This window comes from Rhagoletis zephyria, unplaced genomic scaffold (genome assembly GCF_001687245.7).
Source record: "Rhagoletis zephyria isolate East Lansing unplaced genomic scaffold, Rhagoletis_zephyria_1.1 Rzeph_scaffold_13201, whole genome shotgun sequence".
NCBI lineage: Eukaryota > Metazoa > Arthropoda > Insecta > Diptera > Tephritidae > Rhagoletis > Rhagoletis zephyria.
Genome location: NW_016170272.1, coordinates 1 through 16,048, shown reverse-complemented (window position 1 = coordinate 16,048; position 16,048 = coordinate 1). Strand labels below are relative to the sequence as shown.

At 35.3% G+C, this 16,048-nt stretch overlaps 1 protein-coding gene across 1 annotated transcript; it reads right to left on the bottom strand.

The window, feature by feature from the left end:
* Positions 1-6,006: 6,006 nt before the first annotated feature.
* Positions 6,007-6,697, bottom strand: LOC108378030 (uncharacterized; the record flags this gene model as incomplete). The annotated part of the gene is made up of 1 exon (XM_017634327.1): positions 6,007-6,697. A coding segment is annotated over exon 1 (691 nt), but the record flags the coding sequence as incomplete, so codon positions are not given.
* Positions 6,698-16,048: the final 9,351 nt, after the last annotated feature.

The following is a 16,048-nucleotide window of genomic DNA, read 5'->3' as shown; positions in this document are numbered from 1 at the left end:
ATATCGTACATGACCGTATGACCATGTTTAAGTTTGATTTTTTTCATTCATTCGGGTAGAATTAAGGGTACCATAATATACGCAATTAACTCGGTGCATTTTTATAAATACGCAGGGATTAGTCCAAGAGAACAGCAGGGCCCAAGGCAGCAACATTTATGGGTCTCATCTGCCGCGAAGCGCGTTCGCGGTAGGATCTGGAAAATTTAACCGTTACCCTATAAACTGAACAGCTACAGTCTAAGCTATTCAGTTTTCTTAAAGTCCAATTAGTAATACTACTTAGGTATAAGTTGTTTATTCAAGGCAGTTAGCAACCAAGAAATTTAACAAAGCTATTGCAATTCAACAGTAAACAATTTTTTTTTATAAATTTTTCGATTACTTTTTAAANTTTGCATATTTTGAAACGAAAAAACAGTTGAGTAAACAATTGAGCGCTCGTGCAACGGCAATTGAATAAACATGCGTAAACAGGTGCTTATTTACATAAAAGTGCAGATACGCGACCACATGCAGCCGCATGCAGATGCAAATTTATACACCTATTTTTGACGTACATAAATATACATACATACTATGTATGCATTTATTCTTTAAAGCTTAGGTAAATGGAAGGGGGGAGGGGCTACAAAAATTCTCTGATTATTTAGGAACTAATCCGAAACGGAAAAATATTGGGTTAGTATTCACTAGCATCCCTTGACTCACAAACGATGTAATGTACCACTTACTTATAATATACCACATATATGTGGTTTGGAATGAACTAATTTGCGAATCAAGCTAATGGTTTATGCCGACTATGTTAACAAACTTGTATCTGGTCAATTTGCTTCGATAGTGAGCGAAATTATGGATTGCGCTCTAAGGAAAGTAGATTGTTGGGCTACAAACTCTTCGCTTAGCGCGAATCCGGAGAAACAAATAAAACAAAATTTTCCAAATTTATCAAACCTAAATTCAGGGATGCAGAACTTAATCTCCCACAAAGAGTAAAATATCTGCATTAGCTCTGGATCCCAGAAATAATTGGTAGCCTAACACCAAGGCGACGGAGTGGTTTGTCCAACCAATTTGAAATATTTATTTAACGAATTATGTCTTTTGATGATATTGCCATTAAGAATTCACCATTGAAATGACAACTCACATATATGTATAGTGAAAATCAGTTCAGCACCTTACTAAAAAATAATAAATATTTGACGTTTATACTGTCGCAAAGTGTTTGGCCGAGCTTCTCCTCGAAATTCTGAAAATTTGGGAATCTACAAGCTTACGCTATCTCCTAAGGGAAACTGATTTTATGAGAAGCTTTAGATACAACTTTAATTTAAAATTTAAATTTTAAAACTAATTTTAGATGCAGCCCGGGCCAGAGGTCGCACCCGGGTCCACCGGAGTGGTAGTACGAACTTATAACTAGAGATGGCAAATTATCGAAGCTGTTCCATTTCGCTGTTTAGATAGAAAAGATTCGATACTATCGGTAATACCGTGAAGTAATAAGAGCCCGAGGAAAGATTTCACATTGCCTGATTTAAAAATTTGCCCTTCAAAGTTTTGAGGAAGCCGAATATCAGCAAATAAAACGGGAAATCTGTTTCATTATCTCACCTGTTTATTGCGTCATGAGTATCGTTTGATTTTTTTAGACTTCTATGTTTATTTTCACATTGATTCAAAAACAAAAATCATTGAACTAAACATTTTGCTTACCCAAATTTTAGTTTCCAAGCCAAGAGCTTTGCGCGTCAGTACAAGCGACGTGCAACTTATAAAAAAGCTGGATACAAGATAAAAACTAACGACAGTAATGCAAAGAAGTAAAAAATTCGATAAACGGATATTGACATCGATAGTTTGCCAGCTCTACTTTTAACCACTCGGTACAGTGGTGGCTAGGTCCATAGATATTAATGTGAGGTGTGGACTGACACCTGGTGATCTATTGTGCCCTCTTCTCTTCACAACACTTCATCGAAGCCTAGGTCCCTCAGAAAGTTCAATAGCGCCTTAGGAGGTAGGGAGTGGATGTGCTCAAGCTGTGGCAATAACGAGCATAGGTTCCTCTTACGTCTTCTGCAGACTGCATCATACTCGGTGCGAATGAAAAGCGGCGTCTCGCTGGTCAAGTCACAGAATCTGCAATGATCATTGAACCATATGCCCAGCGTATGTAGGTGACCCATTAGTCGGCAGTGTCCTGTAAGAAAACCTGTTAAAATTCTAAGCCTTTCTTTTGGGAGGTTTATTAAGCCTTAGAATCCCTTCTTGTTAACCCTCTTAGCTCGGCGCATTCCTCCCGAACTGCGCCAGTTAAGATCCCTTTGTGTGAACCTCTCTCTACTAAGCTCCTCCTTTATAGTATTGGGACCTACTCCCAGGAAGGACTATGGGCCAATTGGATTGATGGCTGCCGCCTCTCTAACATGGCACATCATCACTTTTTTAATCTCAAGGCTTAACTCGGACTTTATCCGTATCAACTGCAGTTAATTCCCGAGTTGATCCGGATCAACGCTGCCGTCTGTTTATGCTTTTAGACCTCTTTGAATAATATCGCAGAGGGTGCTCTTAAACTTTCCCCTGGCATTGATCACTATGTCATCCGCATAGCCGTGGCAACGGATACTATTGTCGGAGAAAAGCTGAAGGAGTTCATCCACCACCAAGCTCCACAGAAGGGGGCATAAAACCCCTACCTGAAGGCAGCCCTTTGTTGTTAGTAGTTGTACCACGCTGTCCCCAAACTTGGTTTCAGCAATTCTAGTACGCAACAGCGTATCTACCCAGTTGCAGATCTCTGGCTGCACGTTTCTTTTCTCTAGTGCTCTACGCACTCTAGAATGCGACATATTGTCAAACGCCCCTTCCATACTGATGCTAAACCGAATGCGATTAACTACATGGATACCATTTCAACGAATATACAAACTAAATTTTTTCATGATTTTCAACTCACGAAACCACAGTGAGTTGCGCAGCTGCTCACAGTTCTCATGGCATTGGTTAGTTGGTTACTACATTCAGTGCACAGTAGTGGTTTTTGTATGTTTCGAGAAGGCTGCCATGGACGGAAATGCGCTTTCCTCACTAACGTACAAATACCTTCAGGAAAAATATGAAAAGTTTCTATTTGGAAGTAATATAGAAATATTCCTCTTCGCTGCATATGGATTATGGAAACAGAGTGAAAACAGTGTTTCCACTTCACCTATTAAGGAAGATTTGAGGAAGTTTACTGAAAAGCTTTTTGGAAAAAAAGTCTTGCCATGCATTCCATGGACAGCGACGAGGACATAGTAAGTTAAATGGGAATGTTTTCATGCTTCCTTGGAAAGTGTACAACATACATGGAGGAATATTTCCTAGAGGGTACATATGTAGTATGTATGTACATATGTACATATGTATACAAGTATGCTTAAGCAAATATAGTACATGTAAAAATATATATATATTTTTTTTTTATTTAGTTTGCATGCAAGTACGAGAACGAGAGGGCGTTTGCGGCTTTGAATGGTGATGGTCAAAGGCTGGTGAAATGTAGAATAGTAATCGAGTGCGGCTGCTGGGCAGTTACTGAGGTCAAGGTGCGTTTATGCAGTTGGTTGTCATTGCAGTGCCCCATAGTAGCATAAAACATATGGATTATTGCCTCCTACATTGTGTTTTTATTTTATCAAGAGCATAATAGTGGCCGTAACCGAGTCGAGATAAAACACGAAAATGCTGCAGCATTATGATAATTAATGCAAAACAACAAAAATTGCGCTGTTTGCATTTCAATGCAAATATGTATAAACGTATGTATATTTGAATGTAATCATGCGACAACAAGGCATATACAACTTACACCTGCAATGATAAGTCCTGTTCATTGTGAGAGTTGAATTTGTAGGATGTTATGATTCTTGCAGTCGACTGCGGTCTATTCCTGGCATTTAATTTTAAAACATTTTTGGTTGTGCTAGTACATTAGTTTGAATGCTTCACGTTTGCACTTCAATTTATACCACCTAGCACGGTTAATGAACCAAAGTTCAGAAAATAGTTTTTCTACATAATTTCCAGTTGGATTTCGGAAAGGATTTTAGACAGTGGAAATTGGATTTTAGAATAGCAAACTGGATTTTGGAAAACGTAAATTGGATTTTAGAATAGTCAATTGGTTTTTAAAAAATTGAAAGTGAATTTTAGAATTCTCTGAATAAATTTTGCAGTAACCAGCTTTTTATTTGCGGTATTTTTCTGTTTAATATTTAATGCAACCTCTTGTTCAATTTTAATATACATACATAATTTTGTTATAACCAAATAAAATGAATTTTTAGACTGATTTTTCAGCAATATTTAAAATTAATCAGAATAAAGTCTATGTATGTATAGTGAATCATTAAAAAATCCAATTGATTGGAAGGGGTGTAGATTAAACCTCAATCCTCGAAATCTCTTTTTAAGTGAAGAAAATTATATCAATACGAGTAAGAAGAATAATTAAATATTCTCTTAATTCGGTGCATAAAATATTTGCAAACGTATGAAATTCAAAATATGATGTGTAAATTTACCAAAATTTTTTAAAATTAAACGAAAATACACTTGATTTATAGTCGCATTTTTAAGCAGATTTTTTAGAGTGAAGGTAATAATGCAATTAAGTGTAAATTTTTTTTTATAATTTTACTAAGCAAAAGTTTGATTAAAATGTAGCGAAAATAGCGGTTTTTCAGCGATTATTTTTCATTTGGAATTTTTGTAGAATATTAAGGAATTTATTGTATCACCGCGATAGATCACGTTATTATTCTCTGTTCAGTTGAAAGCTTAGAAATTCGGCTAATGTGTGTGAAAAGATTGCCTGCAGAAAATGGCAGATATGTAAGTGGTATTTATTTACTTAGAAAATATTAAAAACAAAAAATCTAAAAACGCTACTAGTATATAGTAGCACAAATTTAGAGCTATTTTATTACTAAACTTAAACTTTTTAGATGAATTTGAGGCCAGCATATGAATCCATTTAATTTTTCAAAAAATAGTTTTCGAGATATAAGCAAAGTCATGTTTTCTAGGATCTTTCGGTCTTGTTGCAAGAAATCTCGAGAAATGTATTGTTTTTTCGGAATACAATATAATATATATAATATATATATATTTTTTTTTTTTTAAATTGGTGTCATATGCCGAACTTAGCTCAGTTTGTAGACTAATGGCCTTGGACGCTGGGATCGTTGGATCGAGTCCCAGTGAAGTCTGATGAGGAGATGTGGTGGTCTCCGAAATAGTAGCTACAAATTCTACCAAAATGTAAATTGTTGTTTTTTTTTAAGAAAACTTTTTGCGAAAATTAAACGATATTATAAAAATATATATATTTTTTTTTAACAAAAAAACTACAAGTTTTAGGAAATTGAATTAAATGAGCAAAATATTAAATATTTAATTAGAGCTAATTTAATGAATGTTTCTGAGTGCGGCTGTTAGTCTTTGTTTTTTTCTTTGCAATTAGCCCGGGGCGTAAAACGTCCATTTCTGTTCACATATTCACTATATTCCTCCTTCACTTAGGTATTAAATGTTCGACACAGTCTTCGAAGTCTCAAAAGAAGTTTCACATTAAAAAATTTGATTGACGTCAATGAGGTTACGATATCAACTAACAACTTAGGTCCTCAAAACGGGTTTGCACCGTCCATGTTGGCCCATCTACAGAAGATATGATGGCCAACAATTCTTCCAAGGAAGGCATTTTGATCCAATCCCTATAGCTCAAAAAAATTGGGCCTACAGCTAAGCAAGTATACATTTGTCAACGCATGAATTTGGGTTTTAAAATGCAAAAGTTGTGAAAATTCGGCATGAAAATACAAACAAAAAAAAACAAAAACAAAACCAAAATCCTAAGTTTTATTTTTTATTCCCATTGAGTAGCAAAAATCACTACACTCGCCCCCCACACATACACATATCTACAAGTACACACACAATTCCACTTACCATGCTGAGCGGCACTGCCTTGAAACAAATTGCGCAGGTAGTTGAAAAATCGCCGATGCAACGGTCGACGCCGATGTCGCGACATACGCCGCCCTTGTTCGACGTCATCGCCTGACTTGCTGTCACCCACGCCATCATCGCCAGCGTCACATTGTGACGCATCGACAACAATTTCAACACTGCGTTGCGCTGATTTGGACGACGCCAATTTGTTACGTTTCGTCGCAGCGCTTGAAGGAACAATTAAAGCATCACTGGCACTTGCGCCGAGCCCAGCTATGCTGACTATTTGACCACTGCCACCGCACGATACATCGGTGGTGTCCAGAGTAGCGGCAGCTGTCGCCGCCACAGCTGCTGTTGGCTGTTGTTCAATGACATGTGACGACATGGTGGAGTGGTGACTGGCGTTGGCATTGGCATTGGCATTGGCCGCATTGGCCGTATTGCCGCGATATATTAACTCCATGTCGTTGGACATTTGACGCAGCGCATGCAGGCCAGAGTGCGCGCTACTGCTCGTGCTAATGCCTGTCGCTGTGTTGGCTGTGTGCGTGCACTCCGTGCCGCCCACGCTGTGATGACCATTGTTGGCCATGCCGCCGGCGCTACTGCCACCGCCATTCAATCCCATGTAGTAGGCGCTGTTGGGGCGCTGCGAATGTGAGTGTTGCACTTGTGGACCAGCCATAGTGTGGTGAGTGGGGTTGCGCGCTGTCGCCTTTAGCTTGCTTACAAACAGCAAGTGGAACACAATTTAATTTGAGTTTTTTTTTTTTTTTGTTGGCAAATTTTGTTAGTTGCTGTTTTTAATTTAATTAAACTAATATATTTTTGGTTTTATTAAAAGGTGGCTAACAGCTATTGATATAGGGTTTGAAACAATCGATTTTTTTTCTAGTAATTTAAGTAAAGAATTAGCTTTTCTTAATTCGAAACTTTAGGATTTAAATTCTTATAACATTTATTTATAATATATTATTGTTCTGACAAATTTTTTCAGCTTGTAGAATATATTTGTTTTCAAATTTAAATTAACTAAATCATTTTTTTGTTGTTGCTTTAAGCTACATTTTTGGGCTGATTTTAAACGCCGCACTGCACTTAGCTTCCGTTTTAGGTATACAGCATTGCCCAGCACAGCTTAGCTTAGTAGGAATTGCGTGCAACCAGCTGCTGAGAAGCTAAAAACCTGTGACGCTGTTTGTTGCAAAGCATGTTGCCACATTTTTATAGGATTTTTTTTGGCACCTTCTCTTTCGTCGCGACACTTTCAACTAAACTACTTTTCACATGCGCTTTCATTACCACAATTGCTTTATCACTCTTTCTGCTTTCGCTTTTTTCGCAAACTCATACATTTTTTCAAACTTTTCCTAATTATTTTTTACTTTTTGACTATTTAGTTGGCTCGCAATTTTTTGGCACTTATTCAACGCTTTTCTTTCGTCTAGCTGCTGCTGCTGCGTCATCGCACGCCTACTTGCTGCATTGCATGGCACAATCTTTAACTAATATCGATTACATGCGTCGTTTTGTGCAGGCGCTGCGAAAAATCACAAGAAAACCATGAAAATTAATCAGTCAGCTGCAAAAGCGTAACATGCATCTGCGATAAACTTATTTCAATACACTTGCGCATTTCATGCGTCAGCGTTGGTAAAAACGCGTTTATGTTGCGAGTAAGTTAATTTCATGATAATTTTTTATTTATTTAATTTTTTTGTTTGTTTTTTGCGCTCGTTACAACGTTTTTTCATTCATTGCCCATGACTAGCCACTGATACTTAGCCGATATTATGCACACATTTTTTTCTTCAATTAATTCCACATTGTCAGTGACGTTCGACCAAACGCCTCCTAACAGCCGCGTGTGATGCTACTACTGCTGCTTCCAATGCATTGCTTATGACGACGCCATTGCCGCCGCTGATAACCAATAGACAGGCGTTGACGTTGTTGACCGCAACAAGTGTTTGTGCCACACAAGTGTTGTTGTTGTTGTTGCGATTGTTTTTAGCGCGGACGCTGCTGGCTTTTGTAAGCGGCGCAAAAAAATTGCATGCATTCATCAGCAAAGGCGGTGGCATTTTAATTTTTTTTGCTAAAAATATTTAAACGACATTATTTTTTGCTTATACATACATTTATACATACTTGCATACATATGTACATAAATATATATATTTTTTTATTAATAATTTTGTTGGTTTAGTAGCTGCGTACGCTTGCTTGCACTCTTTTCATTTTAATTTTTTTATATGTGGCATATGTTAATTGGCTTATTTTAATTATTAGCACATCTGCAAGTAAAAGAGAGAGAAAAGAGAATTGCAAATAATATTTGTATGTACATAATTAGCGTAAATTTGTTTAGCGTAAAGCGTGTTGCTTTTAAAATTGTTGTGCTTTAAGTTGTGTGCAAATAAAGCTGTGATTAGAGTGATAAGTTGAAATGTAAAGTATAAAGAATCAGCGCTAGTAAAGATAAGAAAAAAGATGAAGCGCATGCCACATTTAAAATTGATTTCATGCATACAAAAAAAAACAGAAACATTGTCCTTTATAATGCATACCAGCTTATTCGGTATATGGAAAAATTAAAGTGAAAATAGACCTGTCAGAAATTCGTGGAGTTGTTCCTTTTCTAGGCATTACTAAATAGAATAAGTGCGCCTGTGCCACACTGGAGAAGTGAAACTTACGTTACTTAGGTATCTACTTTGTCTCATAACCATTGTACAAATGTGGGTACAAATATACATATTCATATGTAGCGGAAAATGAGAAGGCAACTTTTTTCGATAGGAAAGAAAACACCACTAATTTTAACGTATTTTCCACTCATTCCGTGTTTTTGTATATTGACGAGCAACTACTGTTTTCAATTAAAAACCCAAAATGCCCATTTTTTTTATTTGAAGTTTGATATTATCAAAGAGGCCGACATTTCCCAAAGACAAAGACAAAAAGTAGGTGGCCATCGATGTCCGCCTATGGGTGCCGTCACTGTATTCACATACCCATTTCATTGGTTCAAAATTGTGAATAAAACGACAGGCTAGGTAATGGGACAGTCCAAAGTGACGGATGGGACATTTTAAATCGTTTTTGCTCAAACAACAATGCCACCCGCTTCTCTGAGTTGTTGGATTCATTTCCCAATTTTAAACAAACTATAAATATTTCATTCATAACGGCATTCTTAATAGGGCGACCTCATTTAAAAATAGGAAACTTAAGAATTTGTATATTACGTTAAATAATACATATTTTGCTGTTACGGGTGGGACATCCAATAAGCATTTTTTGAACGCTTATAACTTCTCACCATTAATTTGTTTTTATAATAACACGCCACCATTTTAAAGCTCATGGATTGTTGTTTCTTTTTGGATAACTATTTTGTCAATGAAAAGGTAGCAACCTTTAGTAGATAAGGAATGCCTAGAAAACTTGATGCAAACATATTAAAGTACATATGCATTTATAATACTATAATAGAGAAAATACTGAAAAAATGGATAAAAATCTATTTCTAAAGATTTATTCTGCCTATTTTACTATTTTTACAGATTAAACACAATTTTTGTAATTTATTTTTTTTTTTATATTAGGTGTCGTCTTCGCTGGAATGGCCCTAATATAATCTTGTAAGCTTAAAGTTATATTTTATCTTTTTTCTATCTTTATTCCTACCTCTTCCTTTTTCGTTCTAATATTGATAAAAATATCGATAGCAAAATCGATTAAAATATCGATAAAAAATTAGATATTACATCATTGACAGTATCGATAAATATGTTCATAAATATGTCAATTAAAATATATATATATATATTTTTTTATATCGATAAAAATATCATTAAAAATACCAGTTATTACATTGATAAAAATATCTTTAAATGTTTTGATAACAATCTCGATTAATATGTCGATAACAATATCGATAAATACATCGAAAACAATATCGATAACAAGATCGTTAAATATAACGAAAATCCCGAATTGGTCTCGAATCTCATTACTTTTATATTAAGCTTTCTTTCTCTATCTTCATCTGTACTTTTATCAATATCCTTATCCTCATATTTTTTCTTAATATTTATCTTTACTTTTAGCTTAATGATTATTATTTCCTTCTTCTACATATTCCCCTTCACTTTTGCTTTACGTAAGTAAAGTGTTCAAATTTACCTTAATCTTCATTTTTGCCTTTAACTGTACGCATCTTTGGTTTTGTTTTTGTTTTTGCCTTTGCCATTATCCTTTTATTCAATCTATGTACGTACTTTCACTTCCATTCTTGTAATGGTCTTTTTCTAAGTCTTATTCTTTAACCTTTTATTGGCACGTTTTTGTTAAATTAATACAATGTGCATACATTTAAGATGCACTTACTTTCGTCCCAACCATTTCCGTGTGCAATTTCCGTTAAATGTGCAACAAAAATAAGTTAATACATATTCACTGAGTCTGTTAACTTAGGAAGTGTGCGCTGACTACTGTGAATTCGATAGGTGAATAAGTACCAATGATCTCTGTATTACCATCGGCGAATTCGTCGTCTACAACGAAACGTCAGATCGACTTCATTGCGGCGCACCACTTAGTAGGGTGTAGCACTAGATTCCAGTATAAAAAAATTTATAAGGCTACATCTACCTCCATATCAAAAATCGAAAAACCCAAGCGGTCATCATGTGATAGATGAAAGCCACGCTTGGCAACAACAGGCAGCCAGCATATTTGCTATTACACTTTTAACTCTGCTCTCTGGAAGTAATATTTTGAAACCCAAGCGAGTAATAATTCCGCTCATTACTTCATGAGCGCCGACGCAGTAGGTCAAAGTTTGCAATTTTTGATTAAAAATTTTAAAGTATGCGATTTTTCGGTTTAAAACGACTTCAAATTTTATTCTTATCTTTGCAGACTTAACGTAGAATTTATTAGGAATTTTTTCGTGGAACATTTTAACCAATTAGCTCCCGCCTGAAAAGGTCGTTTTTTGCCTTGATTCAAAAAACTCTTCAAACAAACAAAATTGGAAATTCGTTTTGAATTGCTGTAAAATTGTCACACAGTATAATTAAAATGCTTACGCACTGATGAGCTAATTATAAACAACATTGTTTGCCCAAAAGGTGGTTCAAACTAGAAAACGTGGTAAAATAACAAAAAAGTAAGACAACAGCTGCATCGCTGCAGTGTTGTAGTGTTGTAGTGACAGCAATGTTTGTTCAACTGTTGCAATGTAAATATACTTTACATACATAAACGCACAAGGCGACACGACGACAGCTAACGCACGAATGCGTTAATTTAATGTATTTACACTTGCAGGTGTTTTTGCAGATAAAAATACAAATTTATAGACAAATATGTATATACAACCAAAATTACACTCAATAGATACTGGGTGTACGCACTAAAGTTTGGCCTCCAATTCAAACAGCTGTATTATTTGTCTACGTATGTAAATATGCGCTGTGGGCAATAAATGTTTAAAATCCAAATAATACACTATATTTTACGAGTAGTAATGGCCATGTGAAGCTTTGAAGGTTTCCAGATTTTTTCGGTTTTGCTGCAGAAAAAAAAAATGTTAGTCTTACAGCTGTAACATTTTATTGCCACAATTTATTTTTTTTTTTTTTTTTTTTTGTATTTTCCAACATTGCAATGAACTATTTTGCACGCTTGGGCAAGCTCCTTCCTCGCTTCCTCACACTTGCTTATTTGCGGTCGCGCAGCATGCAACTCCTCGGGGAGCACCACATGCCAAGTTGAGTGCAGTAACTTTTTCGCTTATGCAAAATAAAACATCTGCGTGATGAATATGCAACTTGTAGTCGGCAAGAAGTGGAAAAATGTTGCAAAGTTGAGGGCAGTGAAGTGTAGAACAATTTGTTCGGGTTCCCTATGCGCGAACGCATCGAATTTCTCACTTTGCATATTACTTTGCTGTTGCTGTTTTTTTTTTTTGTTTTTCTTTTTCCTTTTTGAGTCGAGTGCAGCTGCTCTTCTAAATGTGGTTTGGCTTTTTAAAACGTAAAAGTACTTTGTAAAAAGTTTGACTGGTTGATGGTAGAAATTCTGTGCATCTTGTGAAGTTTATTGCCAGTGAATAGCGGTTAGTGTTGGCATTTTGTGTGACTAATGCGTCATTTGAAGAGTTTTTTTTTTTTTGTTCTTTTTTTACCAGTCTTTTGTGAGTTAGAATTTTCTTTTTAATCTAACTGGACGTATGAGCGACATTAATCATAGTTTCTTTTTCCGAATAATTGCCGTCAGTCAAACATATCTCGTAGCACATCATTTTATGCGCATACCTATGTTTTTATGGCAGAGGAAGAAAGAAATAAATTTTATATCCTAATGCTCGCATTCATTTCGTTTTACTGCAGCTCGAATGCACTGCTTTTGAACAAATCATATTAAATCTACAGGCCATCGGGAGAGACAACTGAAGCTGGAATTCAAGAAAACTATCAAAATGCATACTGGTAACACAAAAACAAAAAAAAAGTTTGATGAATTCATTGCGAAGCTAAATTTATATTTTAAATCCTGATGTGCAACCATTGTGGAAGTTATAAAACTAAAACATAGCATAGCGATAGTTAAACTGTAAGTGCAAAAATGCAATTAAAAGTTTTGTACATCACTGAAGTACATGGCTATCCTCGCGGGCCTGAGTTTTTACGATATTCTACACCGACAGCCTCACACAGTTAGGAAATTTGCGCTTTGCTTTATTGCTCAGGCTTTTTTGTGCGTGCATTAGAGTGGTTCAAAAAACGCTCTTTTTGGAAATTCATAAACACTACATCAAAATATTGTTATTTGTGATAAAAAAAGAGAAACTTTTTTTTCGAAAAATAATGTACATACATGTTTTTGCATATATGTTTTCTTGAAAAGATAAAGGATTAAAGCTATCGCTTCAATTCCAGCCTTAAAAAAACGATTAAAAATAAATAAAAATGAAATGTTTAAATATGTATCTTTTTTTTCTACTAAAAATTTCGAGTAATGTGCGAAAATTGCGAAAAGAAATGGCAAAAAATTCGCAATTTTCTCCATTTACTCGAAATCTTGAGGATGTAGGAGCCAAACGGACCTCAGATTCGGATTTAGCGGGTCGAAATACATATCGGTAGGTGGGTCAGGTAAAAAGCACATATCACTTTATTTTTGTGTGCCGGTGATATTTAACGAAAAAGTTCCAACGGCTTAATGTTGATAACAGGCATGCGAGTAACTCAGCAGGAATAAAAAAGCAGGAATAAAACATCTTTCTAACGATATAATAATAAGTACTGAACCCGCATGGTGTTAAAATGCCCAAAAAATTAATTTAAAAACCTAGAAACTACTCCAAATGTTAGTCAGACTTATAAGCGATCCGAGTGCCATATTTCATCTTAATCCGTGGAGCCGTTTCTGAATGAAGATAAGTCTCGCATATTAAAAGTTCACTTCTTATCGCACATCGACTATTCCAAATCCTTTTCAAAAGTATTTTCAAACCGAAATATTCTTAAAAATCTTTCATCTAATACCCAAAGTGTGATACATATTTCCATTACCTAATGGCCTTAATTTAAGTTCAGTTTAATTTTTTAAACGGGTGGCAACCCTCCTAATTATATATTTGTCAATGTTATTGTGGCTTATTAAAATTTTGTTTTAATATTTTTTATTGAGCTTTGTACCACGATTGTTTATTAGGAAAAATTGAAAAAGCAAAAAAGTCTAAGCGGTAGAAGTTATAGCGGTATTTAGGAGATCACCACATCTCATCAGACTTCTTTTTTTTTATACTGAGGAATAAAAATTTTCAAACCCATATCCATTGATACCCACTTTTTAATAATTCCTCAAATTTAATAAATAATTTTGTTGCCACTTTTTAAAAATGTGGCAACCATTTTCAAAAATTCTAAATGTTCAAACTTAAGTTTTTTCAACATTCTTTAACTTGTCGCCCGTACTTTCACATTTCAAATAGTTTGCGTAGAAGTTAACTAAATTCGACTTTTTAACAGGTGGCAACCCTCTTCAAAAGTAGTTTCAAGCTAAAACCTTCTTAAATAACCCTCGTCTGATATTGTGACACATATTGTAACTAACTGATGAAATAAGTTGAACTTGATTTTCTAAACATGTGGTAACCCTTCGAATATGGTTGAATAACTCAGTGAGAGGGGAGACCAGTATGTTTGCATGTATGTATATGTATGTATTTATATAACAAAAATATATATTTATTTGTTCAAAAAAGGTGGGTAGGCACCGTGGCCAATGGTAAATGCTACGGAAGCAGTGTCCGGAGGATGCATCAGACTAGGCCGAGCATACTTTCAACTGCCATCTAACTTAAACTTAAGAAAGTTCAATTACATGGCAGTTGAGAAGTGCATGTGCAAAAATTTCATAAATTGCATAAAGGAAATTTTTGCACATGCAGCAGTACATACCATGTATTTAGGCGCCTGGTGTTAGCAAACAATAAGCAATAGTTCAGAAATAAAGCCTTGCCAAACCCAATTCGATTGATGCCAATATTTTAATAATTCATTAAACTTCTTTTCGCATATTTTAATATTTCACTGTGCATCAGTTAACTGAAGTCAACCTTTTAAACAAGTGGCAACTCTATTCAAAATATTTACAAACTANTAACTTAAACTTAAGAAAGTTCAATTACATGGCAGTTGAGAAGTGCATGTGCAAAAATTTCATAAATTGCATAAAGGAAATTTTTGCACATGCAGCAGTACATACCATGTATTTAGGCGCCTGGTGTTAGCAAACAATAAGCAATAGTTCAGAAATAAAGCCTTGCCAAACCCAATTCGATTGATGCCAATATTTTAATAATTCATTAAACTTCTTTTCGCATATTTTAATATTTCACTGTGCATCAGTTAACTGAAGTCAACCTTTTAAACAAGTGGCAACTCTATTCAAAATATTTACAAACTATTAACTTCTTAAATTTTTTTCGTCTGCGCCTATTTGGTGATGAATATTTCTATTACCTTATTCCCTTAATTCAAATTTAATTTAGTTCTTTAAACCCCTCCTTAAGTAAAATCAAGAAAGAAAACTTTTTAAGACCATTTCGATTGATACCCATTTTGGGTTTTAAATAATATGACCTTAATTTTTTAAAAGGTGGCAACTCTTTTCGAAAAATTGAAACCTTATTGCATATCTACAGTCCGAGCCCTTTACTTTCACCCCTAATTTTTGAAAATCAAACGTACGGTGCGGATCTGATGACATTGATTATTAAATAACTTGAGTATTATTGTTTAACAGATGGCAACTCGAAAAGGTAAAACATAATTGCACATCCACAGCCCAAACCCTTTAATTTGACACCTCATTTTGTTTTAAATCGAACGAACGGTGCAGATCTGATGACCTGGACAAGAAACCCTTCCCGTATTAGATATATAGATTGATAGATCGCACTTACACATACATAGTTATGTTAGTCTTTGGCCGAGCTTCTCCTCCGATTTGAGGCATGCACCTGGATGTTTTCACGCAAAGGGGAGAGACCTACAGTTTTACGACGACTCCGAACGGCGATTGTATTTTTATGAGAAGCTGTTTTTCATGGCAGAAATACCCTGGGAGATTTGCCATTGGCTATCGATATCCAGTCGCTGTTAAGAAAAACCTTTTTTTTATATTTTCTTTGCGATGTGGCTTTGACCAGGACTTGAACGCAACGAGATATTACACTTTAAAAGCGAGTCTAGAATAAAAAAGTTGGGAAGAAATTTAAATGCTGGCTGTTTTTTGGGGTCTATGAAAGTATGCTTCCAAACCAGTTAGGGAAGTTGTAAACTTTCTTTTAATTGGGGGACCAACTTTGTCTAATGTCCGTGCCTTTAAAAAGTTTGTCATTCCATTTTCATCCGCAACCTTCGCTCAAGGCGATCAAGGTTTGGCGGTTTTATCGAAGGCCCCCAAAGACTTCGTCAACGTTTCTGCGCCGTATGAAAGAACGATCATAATT